Source organism: Cheilinus undulatus, linkage group 19, assembly GCF_018320785.1.
Source record: "Cheilinus undulatus linkage group 19, ASM1832078v1, whole genome shotgun sequence".
NCBI lineage: Eukaryota > Metazoa > Chordata > Actinopteri > Labriformes > Labridae > Cheilinus > Cheilinus undulatus.
The window spans coordinates 8,981,514-9,002,791 of NC_054883.1; the positions used below are offsets into that span (position 1 = coordinate 8,981,514).

General features: G+C 40.3%; 2 protein-coding genes across 4 annotated transcripts in view; one reads left to right on the forward strand and one right to left on the reverse strand.

Annotated features, from left to right (window-relative positions):
• Positions 1-16,703, forward strand: part of LOC121527033 (collectin-12-like) — a 69,698-nt gene extending 52,995 nt beyond the window's left edge. The window contains exons 4-10 of the mRNA XM_041813695.1: positions 8,020-8,106; positions 8,201-9,244; positions 12,579-13,076; positions 14,835-14,971; positions 15,076-15,185; positions 15,650-15,795; positions 15,886-16,703. Of these exons, the coding sequence (XP_041669629.1) occupies positions 8,020-8,106; positions 8,201-9,244; positions 12,579-13,076; positions 14,835-14,971; positions 15,076-15,185; positions 15,650-15,795; positions 15,886-15,905 (2,042 nt within the window). The 3' untranslated portion in view covers positions 15,906-16,703. The remainder of the gene's footprint in view (positions 1-8,019; positions 8,107-8,200; positions 9,245-12,578; positions 13,077-14,834; positions 14,972-15,075; positions 15,186-15,649; positions 15,796-15,885) is intronic.
• Positions 16,704-19,774: 3,071 nt separating this feature from the next.
• The window catches only part of hacd1 (3-hydroxyacyl-CoA dehydratase 1), an 83,960-nt gene continuing 82,456 nt past the window's right edge, over positions 19,775-21,278 (reverse strand). For all 3 annotated transcript variants that reach the window (XM_041813935.1, XM_041813933.1, XM_041813934.1), the window contains one exon: positions 19,775-21,018. In XM_041813935.1, coding sequence (XP_041669869.1) covers positions 20,936-21,018 — 83 coding nt within the window. In that variant the 3' untranslated portion in view covers positions 19,775-20,935. The remainder of the gene's footprint in view (positions 21,019-21,278) is intronic.

Below are 21,278 nucleotides of genomic sequence, written 5' to 3' on the forward strand. Positions count from 1 at the left end.
CTTCCTGTTTCTTGCTGCTAGTGTGTTACTTTGTGTTGTTTTTCATATTGACAAAGATAGTGCTAATTTTTTCATTTTGCTTTCCTGTTTTGATCATGCAGTTTACTTTTTTCAAATTAAGTAAATTTCATTTGTCATAATAAAATCATGTTGATTCTAAAACTTGGTTATTGGGCTCATGAACTACTAATAATCAGATAAACCAATATCAGTCAACCCCTAATTTCAAAGCATAGTATTTACACCTAGTAGGGTGTGGTGAAAGTTAGCAGCGAGCCGCCCTTCCTCTTTGCAGGTTAATATCCTACTTAATGTGGTTACTCATCTCTTTGCATTGGTACTTAAACATTGGTTTAACCCTCAATAGCCTACATGCAAGTTTATCTCCATTTTCTCATTCTAAATACTGCCTGTGCTATCCCTGTGCTAACTGCTATCTATTTACACCCGAAGAGGAGTGAGGGCAAAGCTCTGGCAGGAAGGCAGCAGCCATTAACTTGAAAATACAGCGTCTACTAGTGGCAGGGGCGTTATTACAGTGTGTCAATCATAGCTACAACAGAGTGTGATGCTAGTGGGGAAAAGAATAAAAACAGCAAAGAAGACATGATTGTAGACTCATCCCTATGTATAAAAAAGAGGCAAATATAGACCAGCTAACCTTCAAATAGAACTTGAAGTATTAATATGATAACATGTCAATCAAACAGTGTGGTGTAAGTTAACTATGCTAGCTTTGCTATAGCTATGTGACAAAAGAAGATATGGAAAAAGGCTTAGGTGTGGGGAATAAACTCAGGCAAATAATAATAGGGAGCAAATGCTGTGTTATTGATAGGTGTCAGGATACAAGTCGCTGACGTCAGATCAAACTAGATGGAAGATGGAAGGAGAGTTCAGACATTCCAGTCTTGTCGTAGGGGGCAAGGGGCGTCCTAGACACGCTGATCATTTTACTCAACAAAAGCTTTTGTTGCTCCAGACATTCATATTTGGGCCTGACATTTGACGATGGGCTGCGACAACGCACTTGGGCCAATATCTGGCTTAACTCATGAAGTCTGATCTGGCCTTAAGCTGTAACACATTGGGAATTAACAGATGGGGATACCAAATATCATTGAATCAATGTGAAAACCTCAAGGCATAATGACAGCAGAGCTTTATTATTTTCAACGTTGTGGAAATGCATCTCATGTCCGTCCTGTCCAATAAAGGTCAAAAAGAAAATGGAATAAGAATTTTGCTCCAATAAAAATACAATACATGGGACACTGATTTTAAAATTTCAACACTGTCCCCTCTCTCTGTCTCCACCCCTCAACCTTCTCTCAGTTTATTTTACCAACACTCCCAAAGCTCACACCTCCAGGGAGGGTCCTCAGGCTTTGTGGAGCTGAACTTCCTGGTTTGCTTTTCCACAATTTTTCCAGGTCGGGAAATGGTCTTGACGTCTTTCGCAGAACTGAACTCTGAATGTCCCTGACTTAATTGTGCTAAAACACTCCAACATGCGACCTTGATGTCCCCTCTAATTTTTAGTTGATTCAGTTGCTCGGAGCTTATCTGTGTGCCTCGAGTACGTGAACAATGGTGTCCCCTCTCTCTGAGAGCTTGGTCAGTCCTGCTTCATGTTTTCATGCAGGCCTAATTGATGCCAGATGAGCAGCGAGTGAACTCAGTGCAACTCCAGCAGAACCCTCTGAAATTGGGTTTTTACTGGCACTGAAGCACTTCTCTGTCAGGGGAACCACAGCTCAGCCTAAACACACTCCCAGCTCCAGATGGTTATGTAGTGAGACCCGGAGTGCTCTATGCACTTAACATGTGTGCCTCTCTCTGTCCTCCATCACTGACCCACAGAAACAGCCTCAGTGTGGCTCTTTTGTTTTGATGCAGTTTGACCAGAGATGTTTGGCATGGATTCAGCAACCTCCTGTCTCCTCCCCTGTACCCCGCTGACGTGATCGACACGACCAAAGACATTATGAGGTCATTTTCCTGACTCTGGAGGATTTAAATCCTATTCATTTTCCTCAAAGACAGAAAGAAGAGCAAATGGAAAAGGATATGACTTACGCTTTTTCTTCGCTCCCTTTGTGAACCTCAGTTTATTCTCCAAGAACAACTGGTTATGAGAGAAACTCAATGGGCGTTTTTATTAAGACTTTTCACTTAAATCAAGTGACTTATGTCACTTCAGTTCAGCTTCATACAATAAACAATAAATCACTGAAATTTCTAGTCATTAACACTCCATTTAACATGCTTTTGCAATCAAATACACACGGGGGTTACACGCCTACCACTCCAGAGGAGTCAGAGGGGGTACAGGGGGATGATTTTGGGTGACTTTTTTTTTAATCAGAAAACATGCACTCTCTTATGCCCCTATAGTTAGATAAACATGATAAAGGGCCCTCTGAGTCGACAAAATTTAACGAAGTTCCTCTTTTGTGCACTCTAAGTGGAAAACTTTTGACAAAGTTCCTCTTTGGTGCCTTCTCAAATTTATTGAAGTGTCTCTTTGGGTCCTCTAGGTGGACAAAATTTAACAAAAGTGCCTCATTTGTGCCCTCTGGCTAGCCAAATTTAGAGAGGGGGTAATATACCTTTCTGATTATTAAAACATAAATATAAAGTCACAATGTTGGGTGTCCATACTTCACGTATGCAAATTTTCAAACCGCAAGATAAACATATGTGGCAGAAATCTTGGAATTAGAGTGTAAACTGATGAAAACGGTTCGTTTGGAATCTCTCCGAGATCTTCCTGAGACGAGATTTCGATGGAGCGAACTGATGAAGTCATCGCAATAGGATCTCCTGATTGGTTCGTCCATGCTGCCGGCAAAGCGGAACAGACCTCCCCCCCACAAGGCCTTTTAGCCATTTAGCCATTTAGTAACACAGTAACTAAACACTTACCAAACAGATAGGTCCTTCTCTATCCTTCACTGCTGCTGGTTTTCTTCCCCCTCTCTCTTCAAACTATCAGGGTCAGACTCCACGTCTAACACGTACGGATGTATATCAAAATTTGCCATATTTTACTCAGTCGGACCAGTTCATTCAAAGTTTACAAGTACTAGCATAGCAACATAGCCACATTGGAGGGGGCAGGCACAAAACATTGAATCCTGCCACTGGCCAGCCTCCGGAAAATCGGCCAATCAGAGAAAAGCAGGTCCGTGGAGGGGGGGTGTTAAAGAGACCGCGGCGAAAACAAAGCGTTTCAGATGGAGGTTAAAATAAGGGTTTTTCAGGATGCCAGTGTGAGAAACTTGAGGAGTTTTTTGAGCTGTAAACCATGTGAAGCTACTACATGGGTATCAGAGAGATGGTGTAAAGCCTTGAAAAAAGGCATAATACCCCCACTTTAAGAAAGTGCCTCTTTTGTGCCTTCTGGCTGGACAAAATTCAACATAGTTCCTCTTTAGTGCCTTTTTAAATGGACAGAATTTATTGAAGTGCATTCTGAATTGCACTCTACCTAGTCTAAATTTGACAGAGGGCCCTCAAGGGTGCTTTTTAAAGGGACGTTACATGATAAATTGCCCTTCATGTTACCCTTCCACTGGACAAGAGGTGATGTCCTCCTGGTTAAATCCAGGCAGGTTGTCCTCTCACTGGATGAAACACATGTCCAACTGTGGATAAAATCCAGTCAAGTGCTGTAATTTCCTTAGTTCTTCAAGTTCTTGGTATTTCCAATATGGTGACCACCATCGATGGGGATCAAAACTTTGCTTTAGAGGATGACAGTACTGAGACATGGTCCATGTTTTGTGCAGTCTCTGATTTGATTGCTGGAACATCAGAAAACACAGATTTTGCATGAGAAAAGCAAATCAACAATGCCAGATATAGCAGGCAAAGCCTCTTACAGGTATGTAAAAAAAGTAAAATGTATGTATGCACAACACTCATGAAATAAAACCTGACTCTATAAGTGAAATAAAATCATATTTCTTCTTATAGCTAAACATGAAAACTATGCTTCCATACATTTCCACTGTAACACTCAAATGTTTATTGTATGTCCTCTCTTCCAGCCAGGTTTTACACTCCACTGGCTATATAATAATTTTTACTATTTCTGACTTTATATGAATGAGGAAGTTGGATTTTACAAGACAGCTCTGGAAGTTTCAAGAACCACCCACACAAGCTGGGTACAAAACAGCTAAATTTAATAACATTTGGAAACCTAGAAGGCTCCTGCCAAAGAAAGGCTTTCCTCTGCAGCTCTGTGTGTTTTATGGTTGATGTTGCCACAGTGGGATGCAGAGCGACTCCGTGGAGGTCTGAGCATGGACAGAGCATGTGGAAATGTGGGGAAATTTGCTTGTGTTAGTTTCTGTTTCTGGAGTAGTGGAGGTGCAAGTGTCGGTGAAGGTGAAGCCTGTGATTTGGACTTTGCTTCATGACCACATGCAGCTTGTTTTCTGTAAAGCTTGACTGAATGTTCTGTGTCTAGAAATGTGTTCCAGTTATTTTGATGTGTGGCACATTTCCTGTCCAGCTGACCATTTTTTTCCTTAAACTAAATCTTCCATATGTGGTTTTAGGTCCGTGTGTTTCTTTAAAATCTTTATCTCTTCCAGAAGACAAACCAAGCTCTGTTAGGGTTATACTTCTTATAAGTCAAACATTATGAAAGAAGGAATGAAAACAGCTTTAGTATATTGGTTCAACATTCATTTTTCCAAATTGTACTTTCCTAAATATTTCACTGTCAATTACCCACGAGACTTTTCTTCCATAATAGTAACAGATCTTTCCTTTCTGCAGCTGGGAGTCTAAAGAGAACTCTCTTTTGGTAATGAATAATTTGTTTGACATTTCAAGAAATAAACTTATTCAGTGTAATGTAGAGAGTTATGGAGACTGAAAGCCACGTTATATCAGAAGGACCAATATAAAGCTTCAGCCACAAAAAAGGCAGTTTGTTTTATCATACAGAAAGGTAGGTAAGCAGGCAGGAAATAATCGGCCAGTTGTCTGTATTTGCACTTAATGGCATGATGAATTAATAAAGATGTCAGCAGATATGAATGTTTCTGCTGTTTACAGCTGATGTATCATCCTTGAATATCAGCAGAATATACAAATGCACTGTAATATTTCACCTATGATTCCCTCAGCTTTAGTATGTTCCTAGAAAAAAAATAGACTGAAAACAGACTTCTACAAAGTAATGTCAATTAAACAAAAATATGTAATGCTTGGACTGAGGTCTAGGCTGTGACTCGGCCACTCCAGAACATTCACCTTGTTGTCTTTAAACCAGTGGTTCTCAACTGGTGGGCTGAGACCCAAAGGTGGGTCACGGAGCAGTTTTCAGTGGATCCAAAAAAGTGGTGGCACAAGTCCTGAAGTCCTTAATGGGCATGCATCGAAACCTTTTAATTTCCCCTGTTTTACTGTGAAATTGGGCCAATTTAAATGTTTGAGCAATATTTCAACTAATTTATCTCCTCTTATTGCAATGAAAGGCTACTTTGCCCATGATAAAGAAGTAATTTCACAAGTTCTCTGGAAAACTGGCAAAAATTTACACATAATGATGGGGGAAGAGGGTATGAAATTTGTCAGTTCTGTCCCTTTTCTTTTTTATATCAGGTGTTTTAGTTGATTCATGCTCCATGCTGCAGCATATTCAATTAACTAAACATGTGTTGTTGAAAATTTTTTGGAATCCTGGGTCACGATCTGCCGTAAGACAGACTGGTGGGTCCTGAGGCAGGACCAGTTGGGAACCACTGATTTAAACCCTCTCTGTGTTGCTTTTGCTGTATGCTTCAGGCCCTTGTCTTGCTGGAACATAAATCTTCTACTCAGCCATAGTTCTTTTGCTGACTGAATAAGATTGTCCTTCAGGATTTTCCTATATTTTGTCACATTCATTTTACCCTCTATCATTACAAGCCTTCCAGAGCCGGCTGCTGAGAAGCATCCCCACAGCATGACGCTGCCACCACCGTGCTTCAAAGTAGGGATGGTGTGTTTGTGATGACTTGCTGTGTTTGGTGTCGACCTGACATAACTCCTCTCTGATGGCCAAAAAGAACCATTTTGCTCTTAACTTTCCTCTTGACCGTGGAGTCTTCCACATACCTTTTGGTGAACTCTAGTCAACATTTAATATGTTTTCTTCAACAGTGGCTTTCTCTTTACCACTCTCAAAAAGCTTTGCCTGGTGAAGAACCAAGGCAACAGTTTTGGATGTGGAGTCTCTCCCATCTCAGCTGCTGAAGCTGGTAACTCCTCTGGAGTAGTCATGGGTGTCTCAGTGGCCTCTCTTACTAGTCACCAGAGAGGATGGCCTGATCTAGGCAGATTTACACATGTGCCATATTTCTTCTGTTTCTTGATGATGGATTTAACTGAACCCTGGGATGTTTAGTGTTTTGGATTTTTTTGTATCCATCCCCTGACTTAAGCTTTTCAATAACCTTTTCTCTGAGATGGTTGGAGGGTTCTTTTGTCTTCATGATGCAATGGTAGCCAGGAATACTGATTAACCAGTGACTGGACCTTCCAGGCACAGCTGTCTTTATACTACAGTGACCTGAGACACATTCACTGCACTCAGGTGATCCCCATTTCATTAATTGTGAGACTACTAGCTTCAGTGACTGAACCTCTGTTCATTTAGGTCAGTCACTTTAAAGGGAGTGAATATTTATGCAATCACTTATTGTATGTTACATTTTTTTTATTTAATTGACATTGCTTTGTAGAAATCTGTTTTCACTTTGACATCAAAGATGTATTTCTGTTGTTTTTTTGTCAAAAAAGCCAAATTATATTGACCAATAAAAGGGTAAAACATCATAGACACTATAGGATGTAATGGTGGCCAGCTGTTAAAACTGTCAAAATCCTGGGTCCTTTTCAGTGCTTTATCATACTTTAGCATTAAAATGACATCTCAGTTGTTTAAATGATCAGTAGAATCAAATAATCAAATCTTCAGTCTTATTTTCAATGCTAGCAGTGAAAGAGAGAGGGAGCCATGTTTATATTTGTGCAGTGTCAGCAGTCAGCAGGAGTTTAACTGCATTTTTGGGGCAATTAGAAGCAAAAAAATCACCAAATATTAGATGCCTTCTTGTATTTTTATTCATTCGATTGAAACAATCACATCAAAGTTGAAAATCCTGGTGTTTTACCAGCCCTGCTAGCTCATGCTGCACAATTAAAGCTTCTTTTAGTGCTATTGAGGTGATAAATAAAAAGCTGTGTCCTCATCTGGACAGATTGATGGACTTAAACCAGTTCCTCTCTCTGGTGGTTTGACCTCTAGAGGTGACCGACCTGTTGCTTTAACTGTCGGAGCGAACAGCTGGGATGCAGCTTCCCAGCAGAGGAGCCCGTGGAGTCCCCAGTCAAAGGACGTCTCCCCGTGGCGAGGCTGGTGGTAGAAGTGGGCTGATTCCCCCAGAATCCCAGACACATTCCAGAGGAAATGAACGCCGGTTTCGCCTGTGGGGGCGTGAAGAGCCTCCCTGCCACAGTGTCTGTCTCCTCTGGGCTGTCTTTGATCCGCCTGTTTACTGAAGACCCCCCTCTAGGTCACTTCCTGTCCCCTAGGGCCCTCGTCGGTGTCTCCCCGTGCACCTCTAACCGCAGACTCTGTCAATGACCACCCACTCCACCCCTGCTGAATTTCTTCCTCCCTCACTCAGTCTCTTTCGTAATGCCTACCTTGTTCTTCCTCTTGCCCTAAATTAAACTTCACCCCAAATTTTCATATTTTCCACGTCTCTCCACTTCTAATTCGGCCCTATCCTGAGAGATTACACTAATCAAGTCCAGCATTATTACATGCCTACAAGATACACGGGCACATCTCTTATAGTGTCTGCCATAATTTTATTGGTTTCCTCTCTGATCCCTTTTATATATGATGTCTGTGGTTTCAGGCTATTCTGGTCTGGTAATAAAGGACGGATCCTTCGAGGAGACAATGATGCTAACCTTTGTCCTACCTGATCTGTTTTTCTTTTTCAGTTGTGCAAAAAGTCGACACTGTGTCCGAAGGTATTGCAAACTATGGGGGAAAGATCATCGCTGTTGAGACTGACCTAAAAAAGCTTGGTAAGTTCCTCATGTCTGGGTTTAGTTCAAGTAAAAAGCTAAAACAAGACGCTGAAACATTCTTGTAATCTTTTGCACAAATCTCTGCCTTTAGATGATCAAACGGGAGAGAAGTCAGAGAACACCACCACAGAGATCCAGGCTTTCAAGAACAACATCTGGAGCCTTCAGAGGCAGCTGTCTGCGGTGGAGGAACGCATCCACAGCGATCAAGTTAAGCTGAGTCAGCTGCAGAACATCGACTCAGACATCCAGAGCAGCCAGGGCTCCATTCAAGGGCTGCTGGATGGCAACACAGCCACCTTACACTCAGTGAACAGCACCCTGCACTCTTATGGCAGCATCATCGAGGGTCTTCAGGAAGACACAGCCAGGCTGCAGAGAGAGCTCCAGCAGCAGGTGAAACTCCAGGACCAGGCTCTCCTAAGCATCAGCAGTTTAAACTTCACACAGGCCCAGCAGAGAGTCCTCATCGCCGTCCTGCAGCACTCGGTGGATGACACCAGCCAGGCCATACAGAAAATGCGCAATGACTTTCAGAGCATCGAGCAGACAGCCAGACAAGCTCAAGCTGATGCTGACTGGCTGCGTAGTAAAGTGGAAAATCTTCAGGTAATGGCTAGTAACGTATCAGCACTCGCAAAGGCCAACAATGACAGCCTGGACGAGGTTGGGTCACAGCTGGCTTTTATGACCAACCAGCTCCAGAACACCAGCAGCCTGGCTGACGCTCACGACCAAACCCTGAGAGAGATTTTAGACCAGCAGAGAGACTTTACTAATCTCACATCCACCAAGTTTGAGCGGCTGGAGGTGCGGCTTGACGAGACCGAGCAGAGTATCGACCGTGTGACGGGTAACATCAGTTTCACCACACAGCTCCTGGGCGCCATCAACCTTAACCTGAACGGGTTACGGACCTGTTCTGAGACGGTGGGGCACCACTCGGACATCCTGCTGAGCCTTAACAACAGCATGACAGATGCCAGGATGGACGCAACCACTCTGAGGTCCCAGCAGGAGGAGCTGGCCGCACGTTTGGACAAGGAGGTCACAAACCTCTCTATCGTCATGGAGGAGATGAAGCTGGTGGACACCAAGCACTCCCAGCTAATAACCAACTTCACCATCTTACAGGGTGAGAGACGTGAGGCTGCAGGAGTGTTGCTGAGCAAATATTCTGTTAATTACATATCAGCAATACACATGTAAACCTTTTACAGACATATGACTACCATGATGTGATTCACCACAGTGGATGGCAGAAGTGTTGCCGATGACATTTGGCTACTGTGCATTTTAGTCAACAGTGTATTTGGGAGCCATAGAAGTAAGAGAAAGTTATATGACAGAATTAGTGTACTTGGCATAAATGTCAGTGACTGTCCAATGAGCTGAGTCAGTTCTAAGATGCTCTCAAACAGAGAAACTTGCAACGAGTGGGCAGAAAGAGGTATTCATGAGTATTCTCTGTTGAATATTCTGTTTTTAATTACATAAATTGATTTGCAGGCTTCTAATAATAACATTTTATGCTTTTAAACTTTCCATGTACAAAATGTGCACTACACTGATTACAATGGAATAAGTGGACAGAAATATTTATTTCTCCTGTTCTTCTTGTTTTATTAAGAGGATTGATAAAACTTCACTGAATATAAATGAGATTTTCCAAGCAACTGATTTCCCCCATTAATAGTAGAGTGATTTAAATTCAGGCTATTTAGTGAGTTTAAAGTTGAGAAAAAAATCTGAGGAATAGTTTAAATTTAGCACAGTTTTTTTATGATAGCTAGATGCTGTTCATAACATATAATGTGTAGCCTCTTTGACTGCTATCTGCAGTCATTCCAAACACTCTATAACTGTCACTGCAGTGTTAATTTCGTTAGCAAAAACTATGGCGAAAAATGTTTGTAAACGACCTTTTTTCAAGGAGGAAGACAGGACGAGGACAGGCTAAAAATAGATTACTCATGATAAAAACTCTGACTAAAATGTCCGGGCCAGACTGAGGGACATTCAGATTATGTGATATTTCTCTGCTGTGTCTAACCTGCTGTCTGCCTAAACACCCAGAGGAGAGAGAGGAGGAGGAGCAGCAAGCCTGGGTGTGTGACGCAGCGTGGCAGAGAGGAGCAGATAGGCAGATTAAACATGTAGCTCTGCTCTGTATTCTAGTGGTTGTCTTTAAAAGAAAATAAACTAAAATGCAGCCAGCGAACCTTTAAATCATTGAAAAACTCCATCAGCTGTTTAGTAGCATAAGCTTCTGTTGCTGCCGTACGGTAATCCTCCTCAGTCTTGGTCAGAGTTAATCTGGTAAACCACTCATAGACAGTGTTTGGGAAAGGGCAGAGCCTTTGAAAAAAAAAAAACTCAGAAGGTGATTGGATGAACGTTCTGTCTGTCCCATCTTTACGGGCCAATCAGAGCAACAAAACACGTGATGTAGCCGCTACCAAACTGCGCCTACACCGAGGAGTAAACTCCATATAGAACTGCATAACGTGAACCATGGCAACTGTAGACATGTCAGTACATGACTTTTGTCGTTTTGGAACGAAAACAACTCACTGCTGTTCTTCGTTCTTTAATGAAGAAATGTCGTCAAGTCCTGATAAAACTGACGCTTTAGCAGAATCCACACTAATCTCTTTCGCCATAATTGTTGCTGCCTGCTCATGTAACTACTCTGCTGCACCCAAAAGTACTGCCCTTCATCGCTGATTGGTCCTGTCACACTCTAACCGGGCCAAAATGGTTCATATGGGAGCTTTGCAAGATGGATTTGCCAGTGAGAAACCCATGTTTCTCTGACCTAACCTTGCAAAGCAGATGGATGCGCTTGTATCCATATACAAGCGCATCCATCTGCTTTGCAAGGTTAGGTCAGAGTAATAGTGATTAAAAAAAACTAAAAAACCTTGTACTAGGTTCCGTTAGTTAAAAATATTCATCCAAAGTCGAAACCTGCGTTAAAATCAGCGATACAAATGCTAATGTGCAAGTCAAAGAAAGAGACATACGTCACATTATGATGTGTTTAAAGAGGCTCAGACTTTTGGCAATTCGAGAAGAATAAGTTTAACTTATGATGTGTTCAGAGTCACATGAAGAAAGTGGAATTTTAGTTTTTAGTGAGAAATCTGAATAAATGTGGTCCTTTAAAGGAGAAATGTTTGTTTAATTAGTAATATAAAATAAATATAAAGCAGCAGTTCAGTTAAAATCATATTGTCTAATTTTCCTTCCCTAAATGCACCAACATTCCTATTAATATTACTAATATTATCAATAAAGAGTTTGATAATTAAGGCACATTAACAAGAGAACCATTATGAATAAAAATGTTATCGTATGTATGTTAGTATTTTCATCAGGTTATTTCAGATTATTACATGTAGGCTATTGGTTGTAAAAAATGAGTGTTTGATTTTTTTACGATCTGGCAATTTTGTTAAGAGAGAAAATATGATGTGACTAAAACTAAAGACTAAAATGTGAGGACTTTTTGTCGACTTAAACTGGACTAAAATGTTTTCGGAGTTTTCATTCACTAAAAAAAGAAGGGTGAACAGGACTAAAATGTGACTAAAACTAAAACTACTTTTATTGAAAGACTAAAACTACATCTAAATCTAAATGGGCGGCCTAAATTAACACTGTGTCACTGAAATGAAAGCACTTTGCAACATGCCTTATGAATCTGGCATATTCTCCCACAGAGCCTTATTGGTTGATAAATGACCTAACATCCAGCAAAATGTAAGTTTACTCTGTCTTTTGACACCAAAATTCAGGAAAGATATCCACAAAACTTCTCAAATCTCTCTGTTCAGCACATGATCTGATGGCCAGACGGTCTGTTTATTTTCTGTTTGCACATAGCATAAAAAAGAAAAAAAAATGTTAATGTTAATGTTACACAGCTAGGGCCATGCTGGTTTACAACTGGCCAGTAAGTCAAGGGAAAAAGGCTTGTTAAATGGAGTTACAGCCCCAACTAGTGGTGGGTGGCTACATTACAACTTAGACACAACATTTGACAGTCATTGTGGCCCTTCACTGATAAAATATGAATATAATCAGTTTAACCAACTAGTAATTCTGATGCAGGCTTGCATGAATGAATGTCTAATCATTTAGTTGAGTTCTCTTGCATATCTCTTAACCCAACAACCATCAGCTGGTTAGCTTAGCATGGCACAAAGAGTTGCATAGAAAAGAAACTGCTTGACAGGCTCTGTGTAAATTTATCAAAATTAAAAAGTAGTCACATCAGAAAGCTCAGTTTAGCCTGCTTTTAAGCTAAGCTAGCCAGCTAAAAATGTTAGCTTAACTTTTGTTTAACAACCCAAACACTAGTGGCATCAGTTTACCCAGCCGAATCTCATCCAAAAAGGGAAAACATTGTTTATAGAAATGTTTCTTAAAAAGTTGTCATGAGCTCACGGTGTCTTGTTTCTCAGGCCCCCCTGGACCCAGAGGGCCAAGAGGGGACAAAGGACCTCAGGGATCGCCTGGTCAGACTGGTCAAAAGGGAGAAAAAGGGGACAAAGGTGCTCCTGGAATTCGAGGACCTCGAGGAGAGCAGGGTACACCAGGACCACCAGGTCTACCAGGGCTGAAAGGTCTTCCTGGTGTACCCGGCAGTCCTGGATCCAAAGGCTCACGGGGGTCCGGTGGAAGGGCCGGACCTCCTGGAACTAAAGGTGAGCCAGGTGCTGCCGGCTTGCCTGGGAGAGATGGACAGCCGGGTCCTCAGGGGGCACAGGGTCCACCAGGTATCAGAGGCGCAATGGGACCACCTGGGGAGCAGGGCCCAAGAGGACTGCCAGGACCAGTGGGGCCTCCTGGACCCACAGGACCACCAGGACAACCAGGAATCCCCATCAGGGTTCCTCAAGCACCTTTGGGACCAGTGTCACTGCAGGATGAGGCAGTCGCTCCAACGCTATGGGCCCCAGGTACAAGGTTACCACTGAAGTCTCTAAAGCACTTTAATAATTTAACACCAAAGCCCTGCGTGTATCCGCTCACATTAGTAGGGATGTAATGATGCACTCGACTCAAGATATCATAATTATCAAGATAAAGGGTTCATGATACAACTTACGTACCTTCTTTTAAAGTGTTAAAAATTCTTCCAAAGACCAAAGATTGAAATAAGTTTATGGAAATACACTGTTCTTTTCAATTCTCTGACAATAAAATTACAATGTATCCTCTTCCTTTATTGTTTTTACTGTAAATAGATGTAATACCTTTTAATTATGCGACTGTAGAGACACTAACAGAAAAGTATATTTTTGTTTTTTGGAAAGTGTCTCTTCTAAATGCTAATGCTTCAGCTTCTGATGCTGAACAAGAGAAGTTAGGAGTGGACAGCACTCTTTAGTGGTTGAATAGAGTATTGTAATATTTATATTAATTTGTCAAATCATTTTCAATTTTCCACATTTTAGTTGATTTTTTTTACTGTATTGTCAGGCATTGTTACTATGGCCATTAAAAGTACTCATCCCTTTGGATGTTTTACCCTTTACTGATTTTATAAATCAGTCTTGGTCAATGTGAGTTGGGTTTTTTGACAAAAAGAAATCCCAAAAATAAGTGACTTCATAAATATTCACCCTCTTTAAAGTGACTGACATAATTTAACACAGGTCCAGCCAGTTGGTGCTGGTAGACCCACAGTTAGTGAAATGGCGATCACTGGAGTTCAGTGAATGTGTCCCAAGTGACTGTAGTATAAAGACACCTGTACCTGGAAGGTCCAGTCACTGGTTAAACAGTATTCCTGGCTACCATTACACCATGAAGAAAAAAAAACACTCCAAGCAACTCAGAGAAAAGGTTATTGAAAAGGATAAGTCAGGGGATTGATACAAAAAATGTCCAAGGTGCTTAACATCCCCCAGACTTCAGTTAAATCCATCATCAAGAAACAAAAGGAATATGGCATAAATCTGCCTAGATCAGGCCGTCCTCACAAACTGAGTGACTTTGCAAGAAGTTAACCAGTGAGAGAGGCTACCAAGAAACCTATGACTACTCTGAAGGAGTTCCAAACTTCAGCGGGTGAGCTGGGAGAGTCTCTGCATACATCTGTTCCCTGGGTTCTTCTCCAGTCAAAGCTTTATGGGAGAGTGACAAAGAGAATGCCACTGTTGAAGAAAACTCAGATTAAATTGGACTAGATTAGACCAAAATGGGGCTTTTGTCAATCAGGCAAGACACTAAACACTGCACATCACCAGAAACACACCATCCCCACTGTGAAGCATGGTGGTTGAAGCATCATGCTGTAGGGATGCTTCTTGACAGTCAGCCCTGGAAGGCTTGTAAAGGTAGAGGGTAAGAAGAATGTTGCAAAATATAGGAAAATCCTGGAGGATAATCTTGAATCTGAAAAACGCAGTGCATGTTCAGTAGTGGCCGAGTCAAAGCCCAGACCTCAATCCAATAGAGAATTTGTGGCTGGTGCATCTACTAAGTACTGACTTGAAGGAGGAGAATATTTATGCAGTCACTTATTTTAAAGTACACATTTTTATTTAATTCAAATTAAAACAGTGGTATTAATCTTAATACCTTTGGCAAAATAAGCAAATTTGAAAGGTTGGTCCATCATAATTCTACTTTTTTTTATTTGACAATTTGTTTGTCAAGCTGAAATGATAACCAGATGTTACTTTTTCATTTATCTACTTCATGCTTTCCAGGATGCCCTCCTGAATGGATGAACTACAGAGACAAATGCTACTTTTTCTCCAAAGACCTGCACAGTTTTGACGATGCAAAGGCAACCTGCGACTCAACATCTGCATCATTAGTGATTATAAATGATGTAGAGGAACAGGTAACTAGACTGTGTTATTGTAAAAAAGATACATCCATTCAGATCATTGTGAGTTTGAAGCAAAGGTTGTGACTTCTCTCTTATTCGTCCTCGTGCGACCTCAGAAATGGCTGAAGAAGCAGACGTTTGGAAAGGGTTACTTCTGGATTGGTCTGACCGACAGAGAGGAGGAGAACGCTTGGCGCTGGCTGGACGGGACTGAACCTGTTTTCACGTTAGTATCAAATCAGAAAGTAATCATTTAATGGGCAGGTTCTGGTAGGTGCTGTTCTGGGTTGATATTCTGTTTCAGACACTGCTCTCCAATAATAATAGCAATCTGGAAGGTTTTTTAGTTCCTGAAAATAACTAATCATCAAAAAAAATCTCAGATTTCCTCTTTTTACTTAATGTCATTACCTTTGTCCTGCTCCACATTCAAATAAATCAAATACATTCACATTCAGCAGACATTTAGGACATTTGATTACAGAATTTCTGTAACAATAAATATCACATATGTAATTATTACACCCAAGATACACAGCCACCATCTAACTTGATATAAAAATTCCAACTGATCAGGTTAGCTACATGCATTTCTTGCTGTAGTTTTAACTTCTGTTTTTTTCCACTGCTTCAGACTCCATAAAGTTGAGTATATCTGATATCTGAGCGCCCCCTGTTGTCTCCCTGCAGAAGGTGGAAGCCTGGTCAGCCTGATAACTGGGGCCATGGCCATGAAACAGGAGAAGACTGCGCGGGGCTCATCCATGAGGGATTATGGAACGATTTCTTCTGTGAAGATCTCATTAGCTACATCTGTGAGAAGGACATGGAGACCTGTATGTCTGTTTTTGTCTCATTTCTACCTAGTTTCACTCTTCTTTTCCACAGATAGATAATAAACGGTCGTTTTGTTTGTTGTTCTGCAGCGAGATCACCTGGATCGTAGCGACGTCTTGAAAGTGAGCTTGCAGTGAGCAGCTAGACTCCTTCCATGTGACACTGGTCCACTGACACAGCACATGGAGAGTCCGCACGGAGAGAGCAAAGGGACAATCTTGAAACGAGCCCAGGGCTGCAGCCGGACATCTCTCCAGTGCTGAAGAAAGAGATGCCTTTCTCCTCCAAAGTGAACCCAGTTTAACTTCACAACTTCAGCACGTGCAATACAGCAGGGCAACCAAAGAAGGAGGACTTTTAAAATCATCAACTGATTTATATAAATCTAGACATTTTTATGGTTATTTGAAATACATTTTATAATTCTGTACTCCATGTGCAACTGAATATCTGAATGTATATTTCATTATGCAACTTTTGTAGGAAATTATAAATTCTATGAGGCCAAGTGGACTTACTTTAGTGCTTTTATAAAATACAAGAATTAAATGGAGAGGTGCAAAATGAAGACATGGGGCCACTGATGTGCTATCTTTGATGAGGAATCTGTTATCTAACCTCATGAATGTCTATATAGCATTTTCATTTATACCAGTAGGAACATATTTACACACAGGCAGAGAATTGTCACAATCAGCTCCAGTTTACAGTTAAACACTCTGAATATGATACAGTATTATGTGATTATAAGATCCATTTTTCACTCCTATAGATCCTGGTTTGTTTATATGAATCTTTGGATCCTACATACATTTATTAAATGTGCCATTTTCCGCTCTCAGGTACTGTTTCCTGTGAAGAAATAAACACATTCCAGAGGATGAAGGAAACACAAATAAATCTGTAAAACCCACAAGATGTTTGTTTTCCTTTTACATTAAAATTATTTGTGGTTAATTTAAAATGCTTTATACACATGGTTATCACCTAGGGATGCATGACATCAAGGTTTAGTAGATATTTGATTTGCTGATATCTTTTATTTTTTTTAAATGTAGCTCAGTGGTTCCCAACCTTTTTTCTTCAAGGCCCCCCTACTCACGTCGAAGAAAGCTAAGCCCCCCTTGGACCCCCTCGGAAAAAGTACACACCATTTGAAATTGTTTTCATTGACAAAATCCCAGCATAACAGACCTATATAGACTTGTTCTTGACTAAAAATCTATGTCTAAACTATCCATTAACCACTCTTGGAAAAAAAGAAATTAATTTCAAGGGAAAGAAATCAGGTTTAAAAGATTAATACATTTTTAAAAAATTACAGTTTTATGACTTTAAAAGCGGTAAATGTCCCTGAACCCCGGATAAGAAATTTTTAGATTATAAAGCCCAAAAGTCTAAATCTGACCAGTGTTTTCAGTTTGGTTTCTTGTAAATTTTTTACTTTACACTGTTGTAAATTTAGGTTTTAAAAAACTTTTAGACTTTAAAAAAAATTTAGTGTCTAAGGCCAATTTAAGAATTTTTAAATTCTTTTGATTTTTCTTGTAAATTCCTGACTTTTGAAACACTGAAATGTTGTAAATATAATACTTTATAATCTCAAAAATGTGGATTTTTTTCCCAAACAAATTTTTGACCTTTTTAATAAGAAATCTACAGATTTCCTTATATTTTAATCTTAAGTTTGCCCCTATTGTACATAAGGTTTAAAATCATGATTTTTTTTTTTTTAATGAACATCTAACCCCCCTAGGGTCCCCGGACCCCAGGTTGGGAACTACTGATGTAGCTCATACTTAAATGTAAAATCTAAATGTACTTCAGACCTAAACTTAAAGTTTGAGGATGAACACATTTACAAATTTCAGTCCTTAAAACACACATTAGAGTGTCAGGAATGATGATGAAGAAAAAACTTCAGCTGACAGAGGTCTGTGGGTCCAGTCTAAAACTCCACAAACTTTGTTTTTAATATTTACAGCTGATTTAGGCAGATTTTTTTATATCGGCTGTCAATATTGACAGAAATTTTCATATCTACTGAAACAAAAATGTACTTTTTAACCCTTTTAAAGCCTGAAACCTCAAACAATAGCCATAAATGTTTTAACTTTTGAGCTATGATGTTATTTTTTAACCTTCTTACTGAAATCCCCGCGCCCCCCAAAAAGCCATAAAAATTCACTATTTTTTAGCATCACATTTGGCGCATTACGCACATCTTTCAATTGATAATCCACTGGAGGGCATTTTTTTTTAAATCTTTTATCAGATTGTATTCAAAAGGTTTTTAAGGAAATTATTGATCATGATTGGACGAGGTCCCACAGCATGGTGTATTAAATATGATACAGTCGGACCAAGCATGTCATGGATGTGTGATTGAGAATAAAGTTGGGGCAGAAAGTCTTTTTACAGTCTCATACTGAGGGAGTAATGGGGGAGTATTAGGGTAGCTAATGCTGGTTGCATTAAGTTTGATTTTCTGTAGCCAAGTTAGCATAAGATGATGCAAATATGACACTGAAATGCTGAAAGACCATCCATAAGAGAGGGTAATGGCAGGCCTTTCAGGGGTCCAGCCACATGGTGGTGGTGCATAAATGTAGGCAAAAAAAAAAAATGGTACATTCAATTTTTTTTTTTGGAAACATTTTTGGAGCTTTGTAGACAAAATAGCTAAAGTGAGTAAGGGCATGTGGGGAGAAATACTAGGGGAACACATGCACCAAGCAGCGCCTAGACCTACAACTTTAACCTCTATATGAGCACCTGCTCTACTCCCTGAGCTAAATCAGTGCCAGTCCATTCTAAATTTGAGTGATGATATCTAAATGATACCAACAATAATAAACACATCTACAGCAGTATGAACTTCTTCCCCAACATCACTTTTAGTTCATGCTGGATTCTGTTTAGCCATGCCAGGACCTGGAGAGTTGGGATACTGGCTAATAAAGGAAAGGAGGAAGTGCATATGACAACCTAGACAAACTTTTTCTGCTTCGACATCTTTGCTTGGCCCAAGTGAATGTTTGCCAGGAGGCCAGAGCTAACAATGCTAATCCATGCGTTATTATTACATAACTGATGAGGACCCTTAACTGAGCCCAGCCATTTTTGTGGGCAGGCCTAACTGAATGTATTAAACAGTTTTGTGCACCTTTCTTTAAGGACAAATTGGACCACAACCTCTGACTGATGTGTGAAGTCACTGAAACTAAAATAGCATCTAAAAATATAACTCTATAAAGACAACTCTTAAAGATGACCCCAGGTCTAAATTGCCCCATATATCTTTAAGACTAGAACTGCACTAGTCTTATAGGCTGTTCTTTAATTCAATTTAACTCGAAGTCTGTCATTCTTTGACTTTTCCTAAACGTTTGTTTTTTTTAGCACCTTGAGTTTTTAGAAATGTTCACAATAGCCCAGATTTTTTAAATTTGGTCATTTATACCTAGAACTGCCATGCAGGTAAAACTGACCCTTGCAAAAGCATTGATTTCCTCTGTTTTATTTCACACCAGTAGATTAACAATGCACACTCCTGAGGAAACACCCCCAGTCTTTTGCTGCACTGCCTAATCAGAAGCCATAGACTAACCATCAACATGGGTGCAGGCAGGAACAGTGAAATGTCTTTAGAGATGCTGAATGCACTGAGTAAAGAAGAATCTGTAGTTTCAGGGCTGAGCGATCAGTCCTAGGAGGATTTTGGATGTGACAGTGATCCAGCCTTCTTTCTGTGGTTAATAAGCTGCTTTTGAGCGGCTGAAATAAATGCAGGTAAATTTGACCTGCTGGCAGTTTCAGGTAAGTAGATATCTCTATACACTTTAGAGTGGTTCAACATTTTTGGAAGAATATGACCAGCCTTTTATGACCATAAGGAGGTACATATGGGTCTTGAGGCTATGCCAGCTGAGAACAACTGCCTCATGTGACTCCATGTTATCACAAAACTCTCCAAAGAATTGTAGAATTTAGTTTATTGACTTTTCACAAAAAGGTATTTTCACATTTTGTTTTTGTTTGAAAACGACTTTATTTTCTTCTTCTCTATCCCAGATTGTAAGCCAGGTTTTCTTCGCTAACCATGGGATTGGCAGTTCTCTTACTTAACATTTCCTTTCAATCATTTCACATCCTGTTTTCCTACTTTAGGTCAAACACAGTCACTACTTCAGCTGCACAGAAGATTGAAAGGATCTCACAATAGCACCTTTGGTAGGAGGGAACTAACTAGGTTTTATTAACATAGACAGGAGTATGTTAAAAAACAGACACAGCAGCAACTGAAAGCTGAGTGCTTACAAAAATCTGAAATGTCTGCAGCACAAAAAAGAAGTACCAGTTCTGTTTAAGATGCACTCTTGTAAATGAATTCAACACAGTAAACATTAATGCAACAAAGACTGCAGACGAGCCAAGCAGACAAATGTTAAGTTTGAGCTGTGCTTGCTCTGCAGTATGTGAAAAAACTTTAAGAAAATTTATTTATTAGCCGCTCATTTCACATTGAATCATTTACAAACATACACAAAAGAAGCAGCATAGTGTCTACATGTGGATTTATTATTGAGGTATGATACTGGACTATTAATATTCTTCTGTAAAACCACTGCAGCAGAAAACACAAAAAAATAATGATGCCAATTTTGTTGATGTGGGGACGTTTAAGGAGACACAACTTACAATCTTCTTCCCATGTTACATTTCACATTTCCCAGGAAGCCTCTCTCTTTGCCTTTTTCTCCCTCAGACAGGTGGCTGCAGTGTTGTGTTTTGTGTTTTTCAGTGCATTAAGGTCGTGGGTTAAAAAAAAGGACATGGGATCTCTTTGAGCTGAAACACAGTGTCAAGCTTCTGTTTCAAGCTCCAGCAACACTGGGACTGTAAAAATGTTTCCAATATTACCGCCCAGATAGGAATCAATCCTAAATACACTTTTTAATAAGTACTGATGAACTCCTTATCGCAGCTCTCGGTTTTCATCTGCACGGCTTTTCCGGTCCAGTGCAATAAAGAATGTAACAGCCGATGGTGCTAAGGACAAAGATGAGGTGATGAAGAGGGGGTTGAGGGTGATGTGGAGGCAGGCTGGCTCAAATGAAATCATGATGTGATGGCTCTCTAGTCGTCCTTCTCCACTATGACCTCCCCATGAAGCACCCTTCTCCTCTGCCGAAGCATGTGGAAGTAGAGCTGAGGAAACACTATGAAAAAAAAGAAAGAAAAAAGATCAATTTAGCCATTTGGTTCTGTACACTGGGACCCCAATTCCAAATATCGGATGTTGAAACTGAGACATTTTACCATTTCAAATATTAGCTCACTTTGAATTTGATGGCAGCATCATACACTATATCGCCAAAAGTATTCACTCACCCATCCAAATGATTGAAATCAGGTGTTCCAATCACATCCACGGCCACAGGTGTATAAAATCAAGCACCTAGGCATGCAGACTGTTTCT